The following is a 15,315-nucleotide window of genomic DNA, read 5'->3' as shown; positions in this document are numbered from 1 at the left end:
AGAAGAGAGTGCAGCCAGGAAAAGCTGAGCTTGAAGCTCCCCTGACCCCATCCCGGCCCCATCTCCAGTTCTGAACTAGCTGAATGTATCTGGGGCCCTCTGGGGGCAATAGGGCACCGTGAGCTGAAGGTTAGTTTCCCACTGCCACCAGCCACCACCACGTTTACCTCACCCAGTTCCCAGTGGAGATGTCACTTTTTCAGTACCCAGAACCAGATCTGAGCCCCAATTATTAACTGAAGTGGCCATTGGTGTGTTTTTATTACTCACCTGCCTCCAGAACTTTCAGGCACTGATTACATCTTTCCTTCTGTCAACATACACTCATCTGAGTTGGGCATCAGGATGGGAAGTTTTCTCCTATCTAGATGGTATAGATAACTCAAAGACTTAAGTAGAGCAAAACAAACGTTTGGAATCTACTCAGCTGGGAGTGATGTGTATACTTTTCCACCTGATATATTCTGGCCGAGTCAGGGCATCCTAGACTGTCCTGAGGAGCCAGTGGACAGAAAAGACTTCAGAAAGAATCTGAGCAATAAAATCAAGGCAAAAAAAAAAAAAAGATATTTTATTTTAAAAACATGTTTGTGGTTTTTTTTTCCTTTTTGCATTCAGTACATTGTCATTCAGACATCACAATACTATATACAGATACATAACATTTAAAAAAAGAGCCTATTTCTGATGAACATTTCAAAAGAACACTGTTTTGTAATGCACCAGTGGGAAGGGAAGAGGCAAGGGGCCCCACAGCACCAAGGTGGCCTTTGAGGAGGGCAATGTTAGGCAACATCTACATTTAGCTAATTGAGGGCCAGATATTCTTGCCTTCTGCACTAGATCCTCTGGCTTTCCTCTGGAAGTCAGTAAAAGTGAAAGTGTGAGGAGTCCCTCCTGGGCTAGTGCCTTGAGGAAAGGAACTCTCCCTCCCCTTGGAAGAGATGTTTAGCCTCAGAAAAAAGTTCTGCTTCTGTGCCTGGCCTAATCCCCAACCCTACCACCTAGAGAGAGAAAGAGAGAGGAGAGAGAAGCCCTATTTAGCAGCGTGGCTGGAGTCTTTGTCCTCCTGTGATTTCCACATGTTGACTGAGAGAGCAGAACAGGAGAGCCAGTGGGGCAAAGGCAGCCCCGATCCGGCTCCAAGAAATGCAGTTTCTTAGTTGGGATGGGAGGTAAGGGGCTGTGCTGATTCCAGCTTTTACTGAAACATCTATACTCCAATCACGCTGCCAGATCCCTAATAATTATCATGAATATTAACACGACTTTTAAAATATGCACAGAAAATCTTTACTGGGAAATCTTGCCTAAGGAGTGCGAGAGGGAGGGACAGGGAAGGAACAAATGAGATGGCCAGATCCTGCACCGAAGCTGCACCCTTAGGGAGGGTCCTCTACCAGCCTGGTCATAGGATGAGGCAAGAATTGGGGCCATTCGGGATTCCCCAACCCTGCTTTGGTTGGTATGATTGGGCTCTCCGCTGCCACTGGACTTTCTGGAAGGGTGAGCATAAGGAGGAGTACAGGCCGCCAGCCTTCCTCCCACGGCCCACCCGGACCCATTTCCAAAGCCGCTGAAGCCGGGTGAGTTTCCTCTGGCTGGGGGTGGAGGCTGGGGATGGGATAGAGAGTTGGGGACGTCCAGCTCGGCCTTGGAGCCTCTCTGCCTTCGGGCAGCGCGGTTCTTCTTTCTCGTTAACATTAAATACTCTTCTGCACCCGCGCAGCGTCTTTCCGTGGGTTCGGTTATGGTACAAAGCGGTGACATAAATAGATGGGACAAGCAGCGGGTGGGTGGTCAGGTGGAGTGGAGATGAGGCGCTTTCGATTTGCTGACCACTTTCTTCTCTTTGACCCGCCGGTTCTGGAACCAGATGGTTACCTGGCGCTCAGAGAGGTTCGTGGTGGCGGAGATGCGCCGGCGCTTCTCTTTGGTGATGAACTTGCTAGCCGCGTATTCCTTCTCTAGCTCCTTCAGCTGTACCTTAGTGTAGGGCACGCGTTTCTTTCGCCCTCGCCGGTAGCTGCTCACCTCGGGCTGCAGGGGAACCACGTCTGCGGGAAGATAAGGCAAGCGGGAAGAAGTGAGGCGCGCGGCTGGGCTGGGCTGGGAGACCCGAGGCTGCCTAGGCACAGAGTTCTGGCAGGGGCTCACCGGGGCCAAAGGATTGCTCTGCATAGTGAAGCCCCTTCATGCTTTTCATTTCTGTTATTTTAGCAAGACCACAACTAGGGTGAGGCCACTGGGCTCGAAGTTTAAGGGAGGGGGCGCCAAAAACTCAGTAATCAAGACAATATTTGAAAGCAATGTTTAAAAAAGCAAAACGATACAAAAACATACACGATGAATAAAATATCAATTAAAAAATAAACATGGGGTCAGTATTACCGATTTTCCCTTTTGTTTCAGGCCCCAATATGGCTCTGCACAACACTCAATATTAGGATCCTTGTCTGATTAGAAGGGGCTCTCCAAATTCCAGCCTGGCCTGCCATGCTTGCAGAATTTCAGATATTCAGAAAAATCCCTCCTTCCTGCAGTTAGATCGTTTGGGTGCTTATTAGTTTATATCCTGCCCCGTTGTCAGAGAAAGGCATTCTGCTATATGTTTCAGGGAGGGTGCAGCAGGCAAGGGGTCAGCTTCAGTGGGCCCAGACTACCAGATGGGTTTTCCTGCCTTTAGACACTGGCCCTACACTAGGGATGTGAAGCATAGATAGAGGAGAAATGTTCAGGTGAAGCCAGCCTGCTTGGAGGTCCGCACTCTAGGAACTGGGGTCCAATGTTGTGAACCACTTAACAATACCCAAGGTGAGAGGTCCTGATCCTGAGATATAGGAAATCAGGTGTCCCCAGAAGTAGGGGTTCCACACCACAGTCCCACCAAATGGGGCAAATTCTATTCCAACCCCCTTCCCTCTCCATTCCTTCACAGCTGAAGGAAACTGTCTACATCCCAAGCGCCAACTATAAACCCTAAACCCTAGCCAATACCTGTCATCCAAGCCACTACCACCAGTTCAGTTTCTTCAGGCTCTGAGAATTTCACAGAAACTGCAACTCACATATATCACTTAGAACTTCATTTTCTACACCACCCTCATCCCTGTCAATAAAGGTCACAGCAACACTTTCAAGGGGAAGTGGGGGAACTAGGGAGATTATCTGGATAGCTCAGCCCTCATTTTTTTTCCCCATGAATTATTAGACTTCCTTCAGGTGAAAGCTAATGGGGAGGACTGAATATTTGGGGTTTCCCCTTCATTCTTACAGCCTTTTGAAACTATAGACACAGCCCAGAGGGAGGACACAAAGTTCTTCCTGAAATGTTTGTTCCCATCTCACCCTCCCAAAACACTTTTCCTGCACCCATCCCCATTGGGTCTGCTTTCTTTCAGAGTATCTATACACAATGGGAAAGAAGTGGTCACGGTGAGATGCAGGGGAAGAGAAAATGCTCAGGAAGAAAATGAGAGACAGGGGGTGCAATGGCCTCATTTGACTGTCTTCTGGTGACAATTTCTCAGGAAAACTCTTGGACCTGGCATTTTTCTCTGCCTCTGTGTGAATAAACCAAGATTTAAAACAAAAATCTGGAAAACAAAATAACTTTATTTAAATAGTACAGATCCTTTAGGTTAAAAAGGATTTGTTTTTGAACAAGACCTTTGTTTTTAAATCTTTCAGTTATTAAATTTGTTTTATTCTTATAGATGTAACCATGATTTGGGAAACTGATGATTTGTGGACAAGAATAAAATGAAGAGGGTAAGTAGTGATACCATGAATTTGTAGTGGCTGTTTTTAATCCTCTGAACATTTTTTTAGGCTTACTTTCTTAAATCCGTTTTATAAGATCAGGAATCTGAGGCTCAGAGTGGGTAAAATAACTTAAATGGCAGAACCAGATTTTAAAGGCACGCTTTCTGACTCTTAAAATGATACAGTAAGTTTTTAAAATGGAAATAGGCCATCTGGTACAATCCAGCTTTAAAACACCTCCTTTCCCCTGGAGAGCAAAGTAGGGTAAAGGTAGGGTTTCCTTTCTGAATTACCCAGATAACTGTCCTTAATTTTTTACCTCACTTTCTTTAAACTCTCACAATGACCTATCCAATTTTGGTTTCCTAAACTCTAGCTCTAAATTTTCAGTGAGATTTAATCAACCCTAAAAAAAAAAAAAAAGTTTACAAAGTAGACAACTGGTTTAAACTGGTTATTTTTCTCTATAGGATAACAGGATTGATTTAGCCAATTTGTCCTGGATCTGACCAACTGTAGGTTGTTTTGGCCTCCTGGGGAAATAACTCCAGTCTTGCCTTCTCAAATAAGCTCCCTTTCTTTGTCTGCTGCCTTATTTGGAAAGGAAGTGGTGTGCAGAGATGTAGAAGAAGCTACATCTGGTAGCTTAGACCTTGAGATGTATGTACACTGCCTAAAGTGAGTGGGGACTTAGTTATTAGTTTGACAATCAGCCCTTCCCTAGTCTCCCTCCAGATCACATACACAAATGACTTCATACCTGGGAACCTAATAGACACCTTGGAGGAGCAAATAAAAATCATATCAAAGCTCAGCTATGGCTTTCTCTTTGGGCTTGGGGACCCCTGTGTACAGCTTCCCACAGCCCACCCACTCTTGACCACCCGCCCCTTATGAGTGAGCTCTGGGCTCTGAAGAGTACCTTGTCCAGTTAGAAATCTAGCTTGCTACTCTTCCCAACCCAAATCCAAAGGCTTGTCAGTACGGACTTCTAGTATGGCTCAAAGAGCCCACTGTTTCTTTCTCCCTGTTTCTCTCTCCTGAACCCCATCTCTCTTTTTTTCCCTTTCTGATTCTCTCCTGGAATTTCTGCCTCTCAAAAAAAAAAAAAAAAAAAAAAAGTCTACACTCACCATAGGGAGGAAGAAAAAAAAAAAGAAAACAGAACAATAAAGCAAGGGTCTGTATAATTGGGAGAAGGAAGAAGCCACAACACATCTTGGCCCTAATTATCTGGATCTTGCTGAACAATTGCCTCCATCTCCCACACCAGCCCAGACTGCCACAGATGAGGTTTCTCAGAGCCAGAGGCACTGAAGAGAGACAGCGGTGTTTATACCTACATGTTGCCGAACAAACCACAATTGCATAGACAGAGTTATCTTGAAATCTCACTACTTCTAAAAGATCTCTGAGTGGGTAGAAAGATGGAGGGTGTCTGAAGATAATTTCTTGCTCCTCTGCCTCTTGCCTGTACCTCTGCACTCACTGAGATACATCAGCCCAATTCTATTTCCACACGGGGATTGTGGGAGCACATAGCTGCTGAGGCATGCTGGGTTTTATATCCATTTCTATGCCATAATTTGCAAGTGTATTAAATCTCAATTGGGCTGTATTTTTTATTTCAAAGATATTTTTCTCTAGGAGGCTGTGATCAAAAAAGTATTTATTTTTAGTGGAGGCGTGTTTTTTTTTTTTTCTGGGAATCTTTGAGATGTTCATTTTGTTCAAAGATTTCTCAGCTTCTCTCCAATCCTTCACCCCTACTCCATAACACATGCCTACACAGAACAGCTCCTTCTCTTCTACCTCTTCTCTGTAAACCCACTGCCCATTGCGCTGGGTCTGTGCTCCCAGCCACAGTGGGTTTGGTGGGCACCTGCTCCCTTACCCCTTCACCCCTTGGCATGGCCCATTGGCTCCCCTGTCCCAGGAATTCCTGCTGGACCCAAATATCCTAAGAAGCTTTGTATTTTGGTGAGATAGAGAATTAAAGGGCCATCTCTCCAAAAATACATTGCTGTATCATGAACATGTGAATTGCCTATCTTCTAGAAATGTATTATTGTATATTACATATTAGATAGTTAATAAAATATATCATATTATATAAAAAATATTATAGCCAATGCAGGGTAGATGAGGCATAATAAAATTGTACCATCCTTAATTCTGGTAATCAGAAGTCAGGGTGCCTAGCGTAGGTCATTCCCTGGTACTGAGTGTGTCATACTAAGTATTTAATAATATTTCATAATATTCACAAGAATGCTATTTGCTACACTCTCTAACAGCATTCAGTAATTTTTTTTACCACCTACCTCTAATTCCAATCCCGGATGCAGAGGAATTTCAGGCCCGCCCTTAGGAGGTCTTCGGGTCTATGCTTTCCAAGGAAAACATCCCTGAGCTTGGCATGTGGAGCTGGCAGGGAAGCTGGGCAGTGTCGGAAGACATCTGTGGCTGCCCAGGACCCCCACCCCAAACACCTCTGTAGGCATCAGAAGGGAGAACGCTCTCCCACCAAGCTCTGCTTGCAGGGAGAACAGACTGAAATGCTGGACTCCTTAGACCAAATCCTGATTTCTCAGCATAAGGCAGGATCCAAAGCTCTCGATGTGGTTTTGGGAAACCTGGGACTGGTCTTTCCCTCACGGAGAGTGGTGGGACTTGCAGGATCCTTTCTTCAATTGGAGACGGAACAAGAGGGGAATGAATTCTCCCTTCCCATACTTAGCCAGACAAGACCAGCGGGTCGCCAGCCTGGGCCTGGACCCCAGATGCTCCTGAACAGGTCTTCCTCTTCCATGTCTCATCCCCGCGCCCCTCTTTCTGTGTTTGGGGCACCAATAACTAACTCTCTCAACCACCTTTGGGGGAGTTGGCAGTGGAAATGTCTACAGGTTTGAGCTCAATATACCAGAGAGGCAAGGAAAATTTTACATCGCTGGGGAGGGATTCGAGCCTCCTCTCCACTCCCTTTCCAGAGATTTTGGATTTTCTGTTCTCTCAACAATCAGGAAATTCATGGCCAGATTTTTTTAATAAGTGAAGAAAGAAAAAAAGAAATTCCACGTTTCTGTAGACCCCAGCAAATTAGTCCCCTATTTAAAAAATACTGTCTAGTGCCTGAACTATGCTGCAAATTCAAAGAAAGTGGGGGTTCTTATCCACCGCCCCCCCACAGTTATTCGGTGGGTTGGGGGTTTTGTCCTGGATTCTAAGGCACTATAGGCCCACCCCGCCCCCATCCCTGGCCGGAAGCGGGCTTAGGGGCCAGGAGCCCGGCGGGAGGCTGGAGCCGGCGAGGGGAGGCGGAGGCGACCTACTGAACGGAGCAGAGCCCGCGGCCCGGCGTTTGGGCGCCTGTGATTGCTTCATTCTCTGCCGGGCAGCTACAGAGAACGTGTCGGAGCAGATTTCTTCCCCGGCGCATTCCTCAGTGCAGCTCGCCGGGCCGGCTCCTTAGGCAGCCCAGCCGAGCGGGCGCGCCGGGGCCAGACGGCGGGGGTGGCTGGGGCGCGGAACCCCGGGGCAGGCAGGACGGGGAGGAGTCCCCGGCGGCGGCGGCGGCGCTCGGGTCCCTTCCTTACCTGGGAAGGGAGACTTCCAGAGGTGGGCGGACTGCGACTGCTCCTTGGAGCAGTACACCTGACTGTCCCAGCCATTGGAGAGAGCCCAGTGCTGGTAGCCTTCGACGGGGATGAGCGCGTCGTGACGCGGCTCCGGGTGCCCGCTGATCCCAGGCACCACCGACACGTCCAGGTAGCCGGGCATCGCCTGGTACGAGCTGGCGAAGCTGGGGTAGAAGGCGAACTCCTTGGCCCTGGAGGACAGGTCGTCACCGGGCAGGGCGCCCGACGGCTCCGGGTATTTATCACCCGGGTGGTAGGCGCAAGGCTTCTGCTGCAGGTTCACGTTGTGCGACAGGCGGCAGCCGTAGTAGCTGCCCCCGAAGGGGTAGCCGTAGCCCAGGGTGGCGCTGGACGAGGTGGGGGGCGCGGGCGGCGGGGCACACTGGCGCGCCGCCTCCGGGGCCGGGATGTCCGTGTAGACGGCGCCCTGAGGGGCGCCCAGGGGAGCCGGCGGGCGGCCCAGCACGGGGTGCGAAAGCAGATCGCGGCAGTGGCTGGCCGGGCAGCTGCTGCCCAGACCATCCATGCTCGGGGCTTTGCCGGGGCTCGCTCCGCTGCAGCCGCCCCCCGCTCCGCCCGCGCCGCCGCCTCCTCCTCCGCCGCCGCCGCTGCCGCTCTCCGCCGCGCTGTCCTCATAGACGTACATAAGGCTCTCCGGCCAGCGTGGATGCAGGAGCAGCGAAGTCGTCATGACATGATCTGCTGGAGCTTTTTAAAAACTCCACTTGCCAGAGGCAGCGAGCTAGGGAGACACCTCGCTCCCGTTTCCCCTCCCCCATCCCTCCCCCCTTTTCTCTCCACCCCTCCCCTCCTCCTGGTGCTTCCACCTCCCTCCCTACATTCCGTCTACGCATGCGGAGATACTTCATTAAGAAATCCGCCGACTCCCGCCCTCCACCCCTCAGCACCCCTCCCGCGCCCACGTGACGCGCTCTGCGCACGTGATGCCCCTGCCAGGTCTCCTGGGGTTCCCTCCCCTCGAGGTGGGGCGGGGCGAAAAGAGAAAGGTCTCTGATGATTGGATCAGGTCTCTGATGACTGAGCCAAAGGAGGCGTGAGTTGGGAAATTTAAAGGGACAGGGAGACGCCCCCCTGGCAGGCCCCGGAGAGAGAGAAGGAGGAGGGGGGCGATGCTGAATTTGGCCGACGCAAAGGGGTCGGGGAGGAGAGGGCTGTAACTGGGCGCCTCCCCCTAGGCAAAGGATGTGCACGAGGGAGACAGACCCCCTACCCCCAAACCGATCACTATGACTGCCCAAGTCTCTGGATTGGGGCTTGAAGCTAAGGGTGGGAAAGAAACCAGATTTTAAAAAAATAATAAATGAAGATAATAGAAAACAGGCAGGAGCGCTCCGGCCCTGGCAGATCCCCTCAGCTCGCAGATGGAAAGAACCCGATGCCGCGTAGCGAGCCTTTGATGCCGGGATCGTGTTTCCAGTTCCTACCTTCAGCCACTGTACCCCAAACCCCAGATGTCTGAAAAAGACTCTCATTTACTTCGCTGGATTTTCCTCGAGCGGAGAGGGGTGTGACAGCCCCCAAATACAGAATTCATCACCTGGGGCAGGGATTGTGAAGCGATGGAATACACTCAGCAATAAATGGAGAATGAATAAAAGGAGGGAAATAAAAGCCATAGAATAGACTGATATTTCAATATGCAATAGAAATAAAAATCTCAGAGTGAGATTTTTCAAAGAAATTCGGGGGCGGGGGTGGCTACAAGATTCAGCCTGGGAAGGCTAAAAGCCCTGGATGCTAAGGAGAGGGTGCTCTCTTGTATAGGTATACAAAAGAAAACATGGAAAATCGGGGAGATTCAGCACTACCCCTTTGGAGGGACCTCTCTCTGGCGCTACTCTGGCGGACCCTGCAGAGCCCACCTCTGCCCTCAGTGGCCTGAGTTGAGCCAACGCGACACAGTCCCCCCTTGAATATCCTTACTGCAGCTCCCATGGCTTTCTTAGGCCACTCTCTCTTTTAGTGAGGAGTAGTTTCATGATCTAAAACTGCCCCCTATTTCAAACACAAAATTAACACCAACTTACTGATTCTTGAAAAGCTCTCCCTTCTTTCCTCGCAATCTCCCAACTTGTCAGGAACCTCAATAGAGTCGCCCCATTTTGGGGGAGCATCTCCGTGGAACTGAGCCAAATTCCCTTTCAGAACAGCACCTTCCTGAGAAATCGCAACGAAGAGAGAAAAAATTAGAGGGGAAAGGGGCTGCAGCGTTTTCCTGTTTTAAAACCTGCCACAGGTTTTAAAGGCTGAGTGCTCGGGTGCCGCCAACTCACAGGCCATACCCACACAGTAGCCCCACGCTCAGCCGGACCTACTGCACCCTTCAAACCCGAGAGCAAACGGACAGGTCTGCAGAGACCCCTTTGGGCCACCTCACTCCTCCTTCTGGGGAGAAGGTGGTGTTTGACGGTTGAGAGCACCCAGACTTCGGTGAGTTAGGATAGTAATTCTTATCTTTGTGATGTTCATCCAGAAGGGTCAGCTCGGAGTTCAGAAAGCAGGCTGCAGGATGGGCTGGCAGTAGGAATCAAAATACAACAGAAAGAGGGTTGAGACATAAGAAGACCAGCTCCAGTGTGTGTTGAGGGCAATGACGGAGGGGTGAGGAGAGATGAGCCCAGTGGAAAACAGAGTCTTGCTGGGAGCCGGCTCTGCTAGAAAACTGCTTATCCTGCTGCTGGAGTCCAAGGTCAAGGTAAAACAAGGAGAGCAAACAGGGCCTGGCCAAGTCTAGACTGGTCGTGTGACCATGGCCCCCTTGCCTAAGGCCCGGCTGGTGGGGGTGGGTGGGTGGGGAGGCCTGCCTTTTTCCAGCCGCGGGTAGGAGAGGTGGTACCCAGATCCTGGACTCCCCTTCTGCGAAGTGGAAGAACAGGGCGCTGTGGACAGGGTTCTGCGGAGCTGCCAGGAGAAACAAAGGGCCTGAAACGCCCACCCCATTCTTGGGGCTCCCTTCCCTATAGACCCATCTGCCGCGGGCCAGGACTCAAAGACAGGTCCCCAGCCTTTGGGAGTAGGAACCAGAACGGCGGGATAGGAACCAGAGCGGCGTGAAGGATCTGGGTGCAGGGCGGCCAAGCAATAAATAAAATTAATAGTATGTTCTTTCCCAGGTTTATATAAGGGCATTAACTATTCCTATTGCAATGAGATATAGATTTAATTAACCCGGCAACTTTACAATTCCATTTATTAGGAGCACTATGCGGCCAAAATTTAGTGGCAAGAAGAAAGGGAAACATAGTCCTCTTCCTCAAGAAGACCAGCCGAAGATGTAGGCCCCCAAAGCGACTTGGAGGAGTGGGAATGCTGGAGGGGAAGTGCGGGCTCAGGGCGCTAAAAGCGGCTGGGGAAGTCCGCGTGCTCTGAACAATTCCCCCTTCTTTCACTTGGTTCCCCAAGACCTTTCGCGCCTGCAAACGCGTCTCCAGGTCTGCGGCGCGCCGGGATCAGGGAGGGAGGCGCCGATGCCAGAGCCTGCAGGCGGGCGGTGAAAAGTAAGACCTTGTTGGTTAATTAACTTTAAGCCTAGGGTCGCTTCTCACCCCTCCCCCGAAAAAAAAATGTGGATCTCGCTGAGACACAAATAAAATCAAATTAAACACTCCAGGAGAATATGCACCACTGGAAACGTAGTAATTACATCTCCAAGGCAGTTTCGCCCTAGAAAGCCTTTCTGGGGCCTGGCGCTGAAACCCTCAGCTGTGGCGCTCACTCGGGCTCGCCCGGCTGGGCTTCAGGGATGAGACCGTGGGATTTGACTGCGGATGAAGTTTAGACAAAAATCCAGCTGCTGGTACGGGGGAAAAGATGGAGCATTTAATTATAAGGAAGGAAAATGGAAAACGGCCCCCTCAGCCTCGTCGGTAAGCCCTGGCTCTGCTCCGGGCTGCTTTTTCAAAAGGACTTCTGCAACGGCGGAGCGGCAGGAGCCACTCTGCCCTCATACTGCCCATGGACCGAGCCCTTAGCTAAGTTCAATTCCGAATTTTTTTCTTTTAAATGCTCCAACACAGAAAGGAGATATTTAATGTGCCTTTTCACAGGAAGTGTGTGTGTGTGTGTGTGTGTGTGTGTGTGTGTGTGTGTGTTCGCGCGCGCGAGTGCGCGCGCGCGCGCCTGTAGGTTTGGGATGGGTGCAGGCTGCCTGCACGGTTTCAGCACACGGCCCTGTGGACACAGCCCAAATGCGTTCCTGAAGACACCCAGCTCTCTGCCTAAATCCTCTGTATGCAAATAAAGATCTCTGCTCGTCGGTCTGTATGCACTTTTAATTTACATATTCTTCCCACTCTACTTACAAAGACACCCCCCAGGAAAATATAGAAAAATGAAGAAGCAGATGTCTGTGTCTTTCTGAAGTCGAGGGGTGGAATTCATGGCCCACTGTATCTAAGACAAAGTGAGAGGTGTAACTTAGCAAGGTTTGCATGGGAGGGTGCAAGCCTGATGCACACACTTGAGGGCTGGGTGCAGCTTCGATGCTAGGCTAGGGAAAAGGATGAAAGAAATGGCGTTGCTGTGTCCCTTACTCAACGCCCAGATTTTCTCCTCTGAAAATTAGGTATCAGATGATTTCTCTCCCTGCAGCCCTTTTTTCTGTTTTCTCCATGCGAGTGGGGAGCTTAAAGCGCAGAAGCTCCTGTTCCCCCCACCCCACCTTTTTATGGGAGAAATTCCAGTTTTAAAAAAGGAGGGGGTGGGTTGAGGCTGTAGGAGAACAAAGAGCCTCGTCACCATGGGGTCTGGATTCTGGCCCAGACTTGGGGCCTTATAGGGCAGTTAGAGAGTTCGGCGGCCCTTTCCTGACCAAGTTCAGGCTGCCGATGGAGGAGGAGATTTGTAGAGGATAGAGGAGGACAGGGCCTGAGCTATCCAAGAAAGGGATGTTTGAGGGAGACCACTTACAGGAAGCGATTAGGGGTTCGGAAAGGGCATATGAGGGGGGATACCCTTGAGGGTGTGTCTGTGTGGGAAGACCCACCCACATGCTTGGAGAAAATTCCTGATGGGCTGCAGAGGGTGATACTGGTAGAGAAGGAAAGAAAGCTGGCTGAGCCTGGAGCTCCCGGGACCTGCCCAATCCCCTCCCCTCCTTTTTTCAATCCCTCCACCTCTCTGGGCTCCGCAAGGTCCCTTAGTCTCTGCAGCCATGGAGCCTGCAGACACGGATGCCACCTCCCAGGCTCCTGCATCCCTCGGGAGCCTGCTCTACTTTGATCTCTCCACTCCCACAGCCCAGCCTCTGAAGAGGGCCACTAGGCCTCTTCTACCAGCTTGGGAACTCACCTCCTGGATTGCAGCTGCCCTCCTGGCATCTTCCACCGTTAGTGTTCTCCCTCCCTAGGCCAACAGCTTGAGGGAAGATGGGACAGGGTAGCTGAGGCATCACTTTGCTCCTTGTTTCAGAGTTTTCCCGCTCTTAAGCCCAAACTTGTCTTCCTCCAGGCCCCACTGATTTCCCAGTGGTAGATATCAGGGAAATCCATTCCTCTCTGCTGTCCAGTGAGGACTTGCAGTGCTGGCCGAGGTTTGGGGGTCACCCCTTTTCCTCTCTGGCTCTGCAGGGATCCATACAAGGGTCCGAGTTTAGGCTATCACAAATCTTCTCCTGGATTCTCTTCCAGCATGCCCCCAGCTGCAGATTCTGCTTGGTGGTGTACTGGGTTTGATCGGGGGAAGTCAAGTGGCCCCTTCCACGGAGAACTATCAGGAAGCCTCCTCCGGTGGCCTCTGGAGTCCCCAACCCCAGTCCTCTTTCTTTCACAGCTTCCCCACCCTCCTAACCCTGCCAAGCTCATCACAGAGCCCCTTCCCCAACCCTCCCCACCCTCGCCTTCCCCAGCCCTTTTCTACCCCTCACCCCACCCATCCCCTTTTCTTTTGGGGCAGTATCTCAGTCTGTCACTTGGCCCCCTCCCTACTCTTACCCTTCATTGACAAAAGAAGTTCAGGGAATAAACACAGTTAAGAAATTAACGAAGTATCTCTTCCCGCCTTCTGGCTCCACCAGAGCCCCTCCCCCCCGCCCTGTGCTCTACTGGGGGGAAAGGCCCCCTGTCCTCTTCTCCTCTCCTTAAATGCCCTCCCCCTTTTAGGAAGCCCTTCAGAAACAGACAAATAAAATCTCTCCTGGTTTTAGGGCCTGTCTGAGAGGGAAGTCCAAGTTCATTTTCAAGTTAGACAAGAGACCTGAGGGGGGATGGGGAAGAGGTGGAGGAGTATTTGCTGGGGGCTGAATTTGGCTTCCTCACAGAGACCTAACAAAAGCCCCTTTTGGTCAGAAGGCCAACAAACTGAATGCCTGGAAAAGGTATTTATCACTTTCGATCATTTCCTTCATCTTTTAAAGTTTAGGTTTGAGGCTCCTAGAAGGAAGGCAGACCAGCCAATCTTTTATTTCTTCTCTTCTTTTAAAAGATTTCTAGTTACTTTAAAAGCAGATATGGAAAATAACATTTTTCTCAGGGCAGGGAGGGGATGGGCCTCAATATAGCGTTCTTCTGGGTCAAAGTGGACTGGTTAACCTGTCCCAAAGAATGACCAAATATAAAAGGCATAGCTGAAGGGCTGAGCATTTTACTTCTTATGAGATTAGGGGCTTCCTTAGTCCCACCATGGTGTGAGAACTAGACTTTGGTGGGGTCCTAAAAGGCAGATGGTGGAGGGAGTATGTATATTTCATCACAGTGAGAAGGAAAAATTATATCCTAAATGGATCACAGGCTAGCTCTCTCCATGATCAGACACCTTCAGCAGTTGCAGCAAAAGAACATTCTAATACAAAAATCACTAAATAGAACACAAGAAATTAAAGGACCTTCAGAAGATGCCTCATCAAAAGAAAGAAAATTCAATCCCTCCACCTCCGAAAGAAAGGGAAGAGAGACCCAAGGCTCAACTAAAGGGGTAAAGAAACCCCTTTTTGCTAAAATGACTAACCTTGACTGGGATCTATGGAACAAAAAGGTAGAAGGGAGCTTGTATGTCTGGATATCTGGGACAAGATTCCTGCTGGTAGCAATTAATTAAATCTTCCTAAATATATATAATTTGGTATAGAGTCGTAGTGACCGTAGGGAAACTATCACTTTGATACCCTTGGGGTTGGGGCTGTTAAACTCTCCCTCCCTCACTGCCTCTACTTTCTTATCCAAATTTCCCCCTCTTCAGGGAGTATTTAGAGGTACCTTTTTAAATCTTAGCTGTGGTGTTGCCTTGTACATACAGCAAAGCTGATGAAATCTAAAGAACTAGAAAAGAGAATAAGGACATCTTTTTTTCCTTTTCCCGAAGATTAGGATTATACATTCACTTGCATAGTCAGGAAAAATTTAACTCAGATCAGAGGAAATACTTTTCAAGGCAAAGAGACCTTCCCAAGCTCCTCAGATTTGATAGTCTTTAGCATTTCTGGGAAGCATGATTGTTAAGTCCTGCATATTGAACAGTGCACATGTTGGGGAACATGTGTTACAAGAAGTACGCCTTGTGCTTGTGTAGCATGGAGATATTTGTGGGTGTTAGAACAGGGGTGCTGGTTGGGGAAGGCTGATGAGGTGAGCTTGAAAAGGAAGAAAACATGGTTAGACTGTGAGCTTGGGAAAGATCCAACTGCTCTATCCAAAGGCAGTCATCTCTCCTTAGGCTTGGCCAGTATAAGCAAATAAATCAAGTTTGCAGAGATGGCAAATCTTAAAGCACAAAAAGAAGGGACTTTGTGCAATTCTCCTACTCCGAGGCCTTGGGAATATAGTCTGCTAGAGTCTGTATCTGTGATTTAAGACACTTGTAGCTCTCTTTCCAGTGCTTGGCTTGTTAATGAATTTCCCTCCAAAGAAGAAATATAGATTTATTTCTCTAACCTATTATAGACTTGTTCCTAGACAAG

At 49.7% G+C, this 15,315-nt stretch overlaps 1 protein-coding gene across 1 annotated transcript; it reads right to left on the bottom strand.

Annotated features, from left to right (window-relative positions):
- Nucleotides 1–591: 591 nt before the first annotated feature.
- Nucleotides 592–8,150, bottom strand: HOXC13 (homeobox C13). Its single transcript, XM_039472142.2, has 2 exons — nucleotides 7,362–8,150; nucleotides 592–2,057 (listed from the first exon to the last, which is right to left on the bottom strand). The coding sequence occupies exons 1-2, from the start codon at nucleotides 8,092–8,094 to the stop codon at nucleotides 1,801–1,803; spliced, it is 990 nt and encodes a 329-aa protein (XP_039328076.1). The 5' UTR covers nucleotides 8,095–8,150; the 3' UTR covers nucleotides 592–1,800.
- Between the last annotated feature and the right edge of the window lie 7,165 nt (nucleotides 8,151–15,315).

The sequence above is a fragment of the Saimiri boliviensis genome, chromosome 7, assembly GCF_048565385.1.
Source record: "Saimiri boliviensis isolate mSaiBol1 chromosome 7, mSaiBol1.pri, whole genome shotgun sequence".
Taxonomy (NCBI): domain Eukaryota; kingdom Metazoa; phylum Chordata; class Mammalia; order Primates; family Cebidae; genus Saimiri; species Saimiri boliviensis.
The sequence above is the reverse complement of the archived record's forward strand: the minus strand, read 5'-3'. Positions and strand labels throughout refer to the sequence as shown.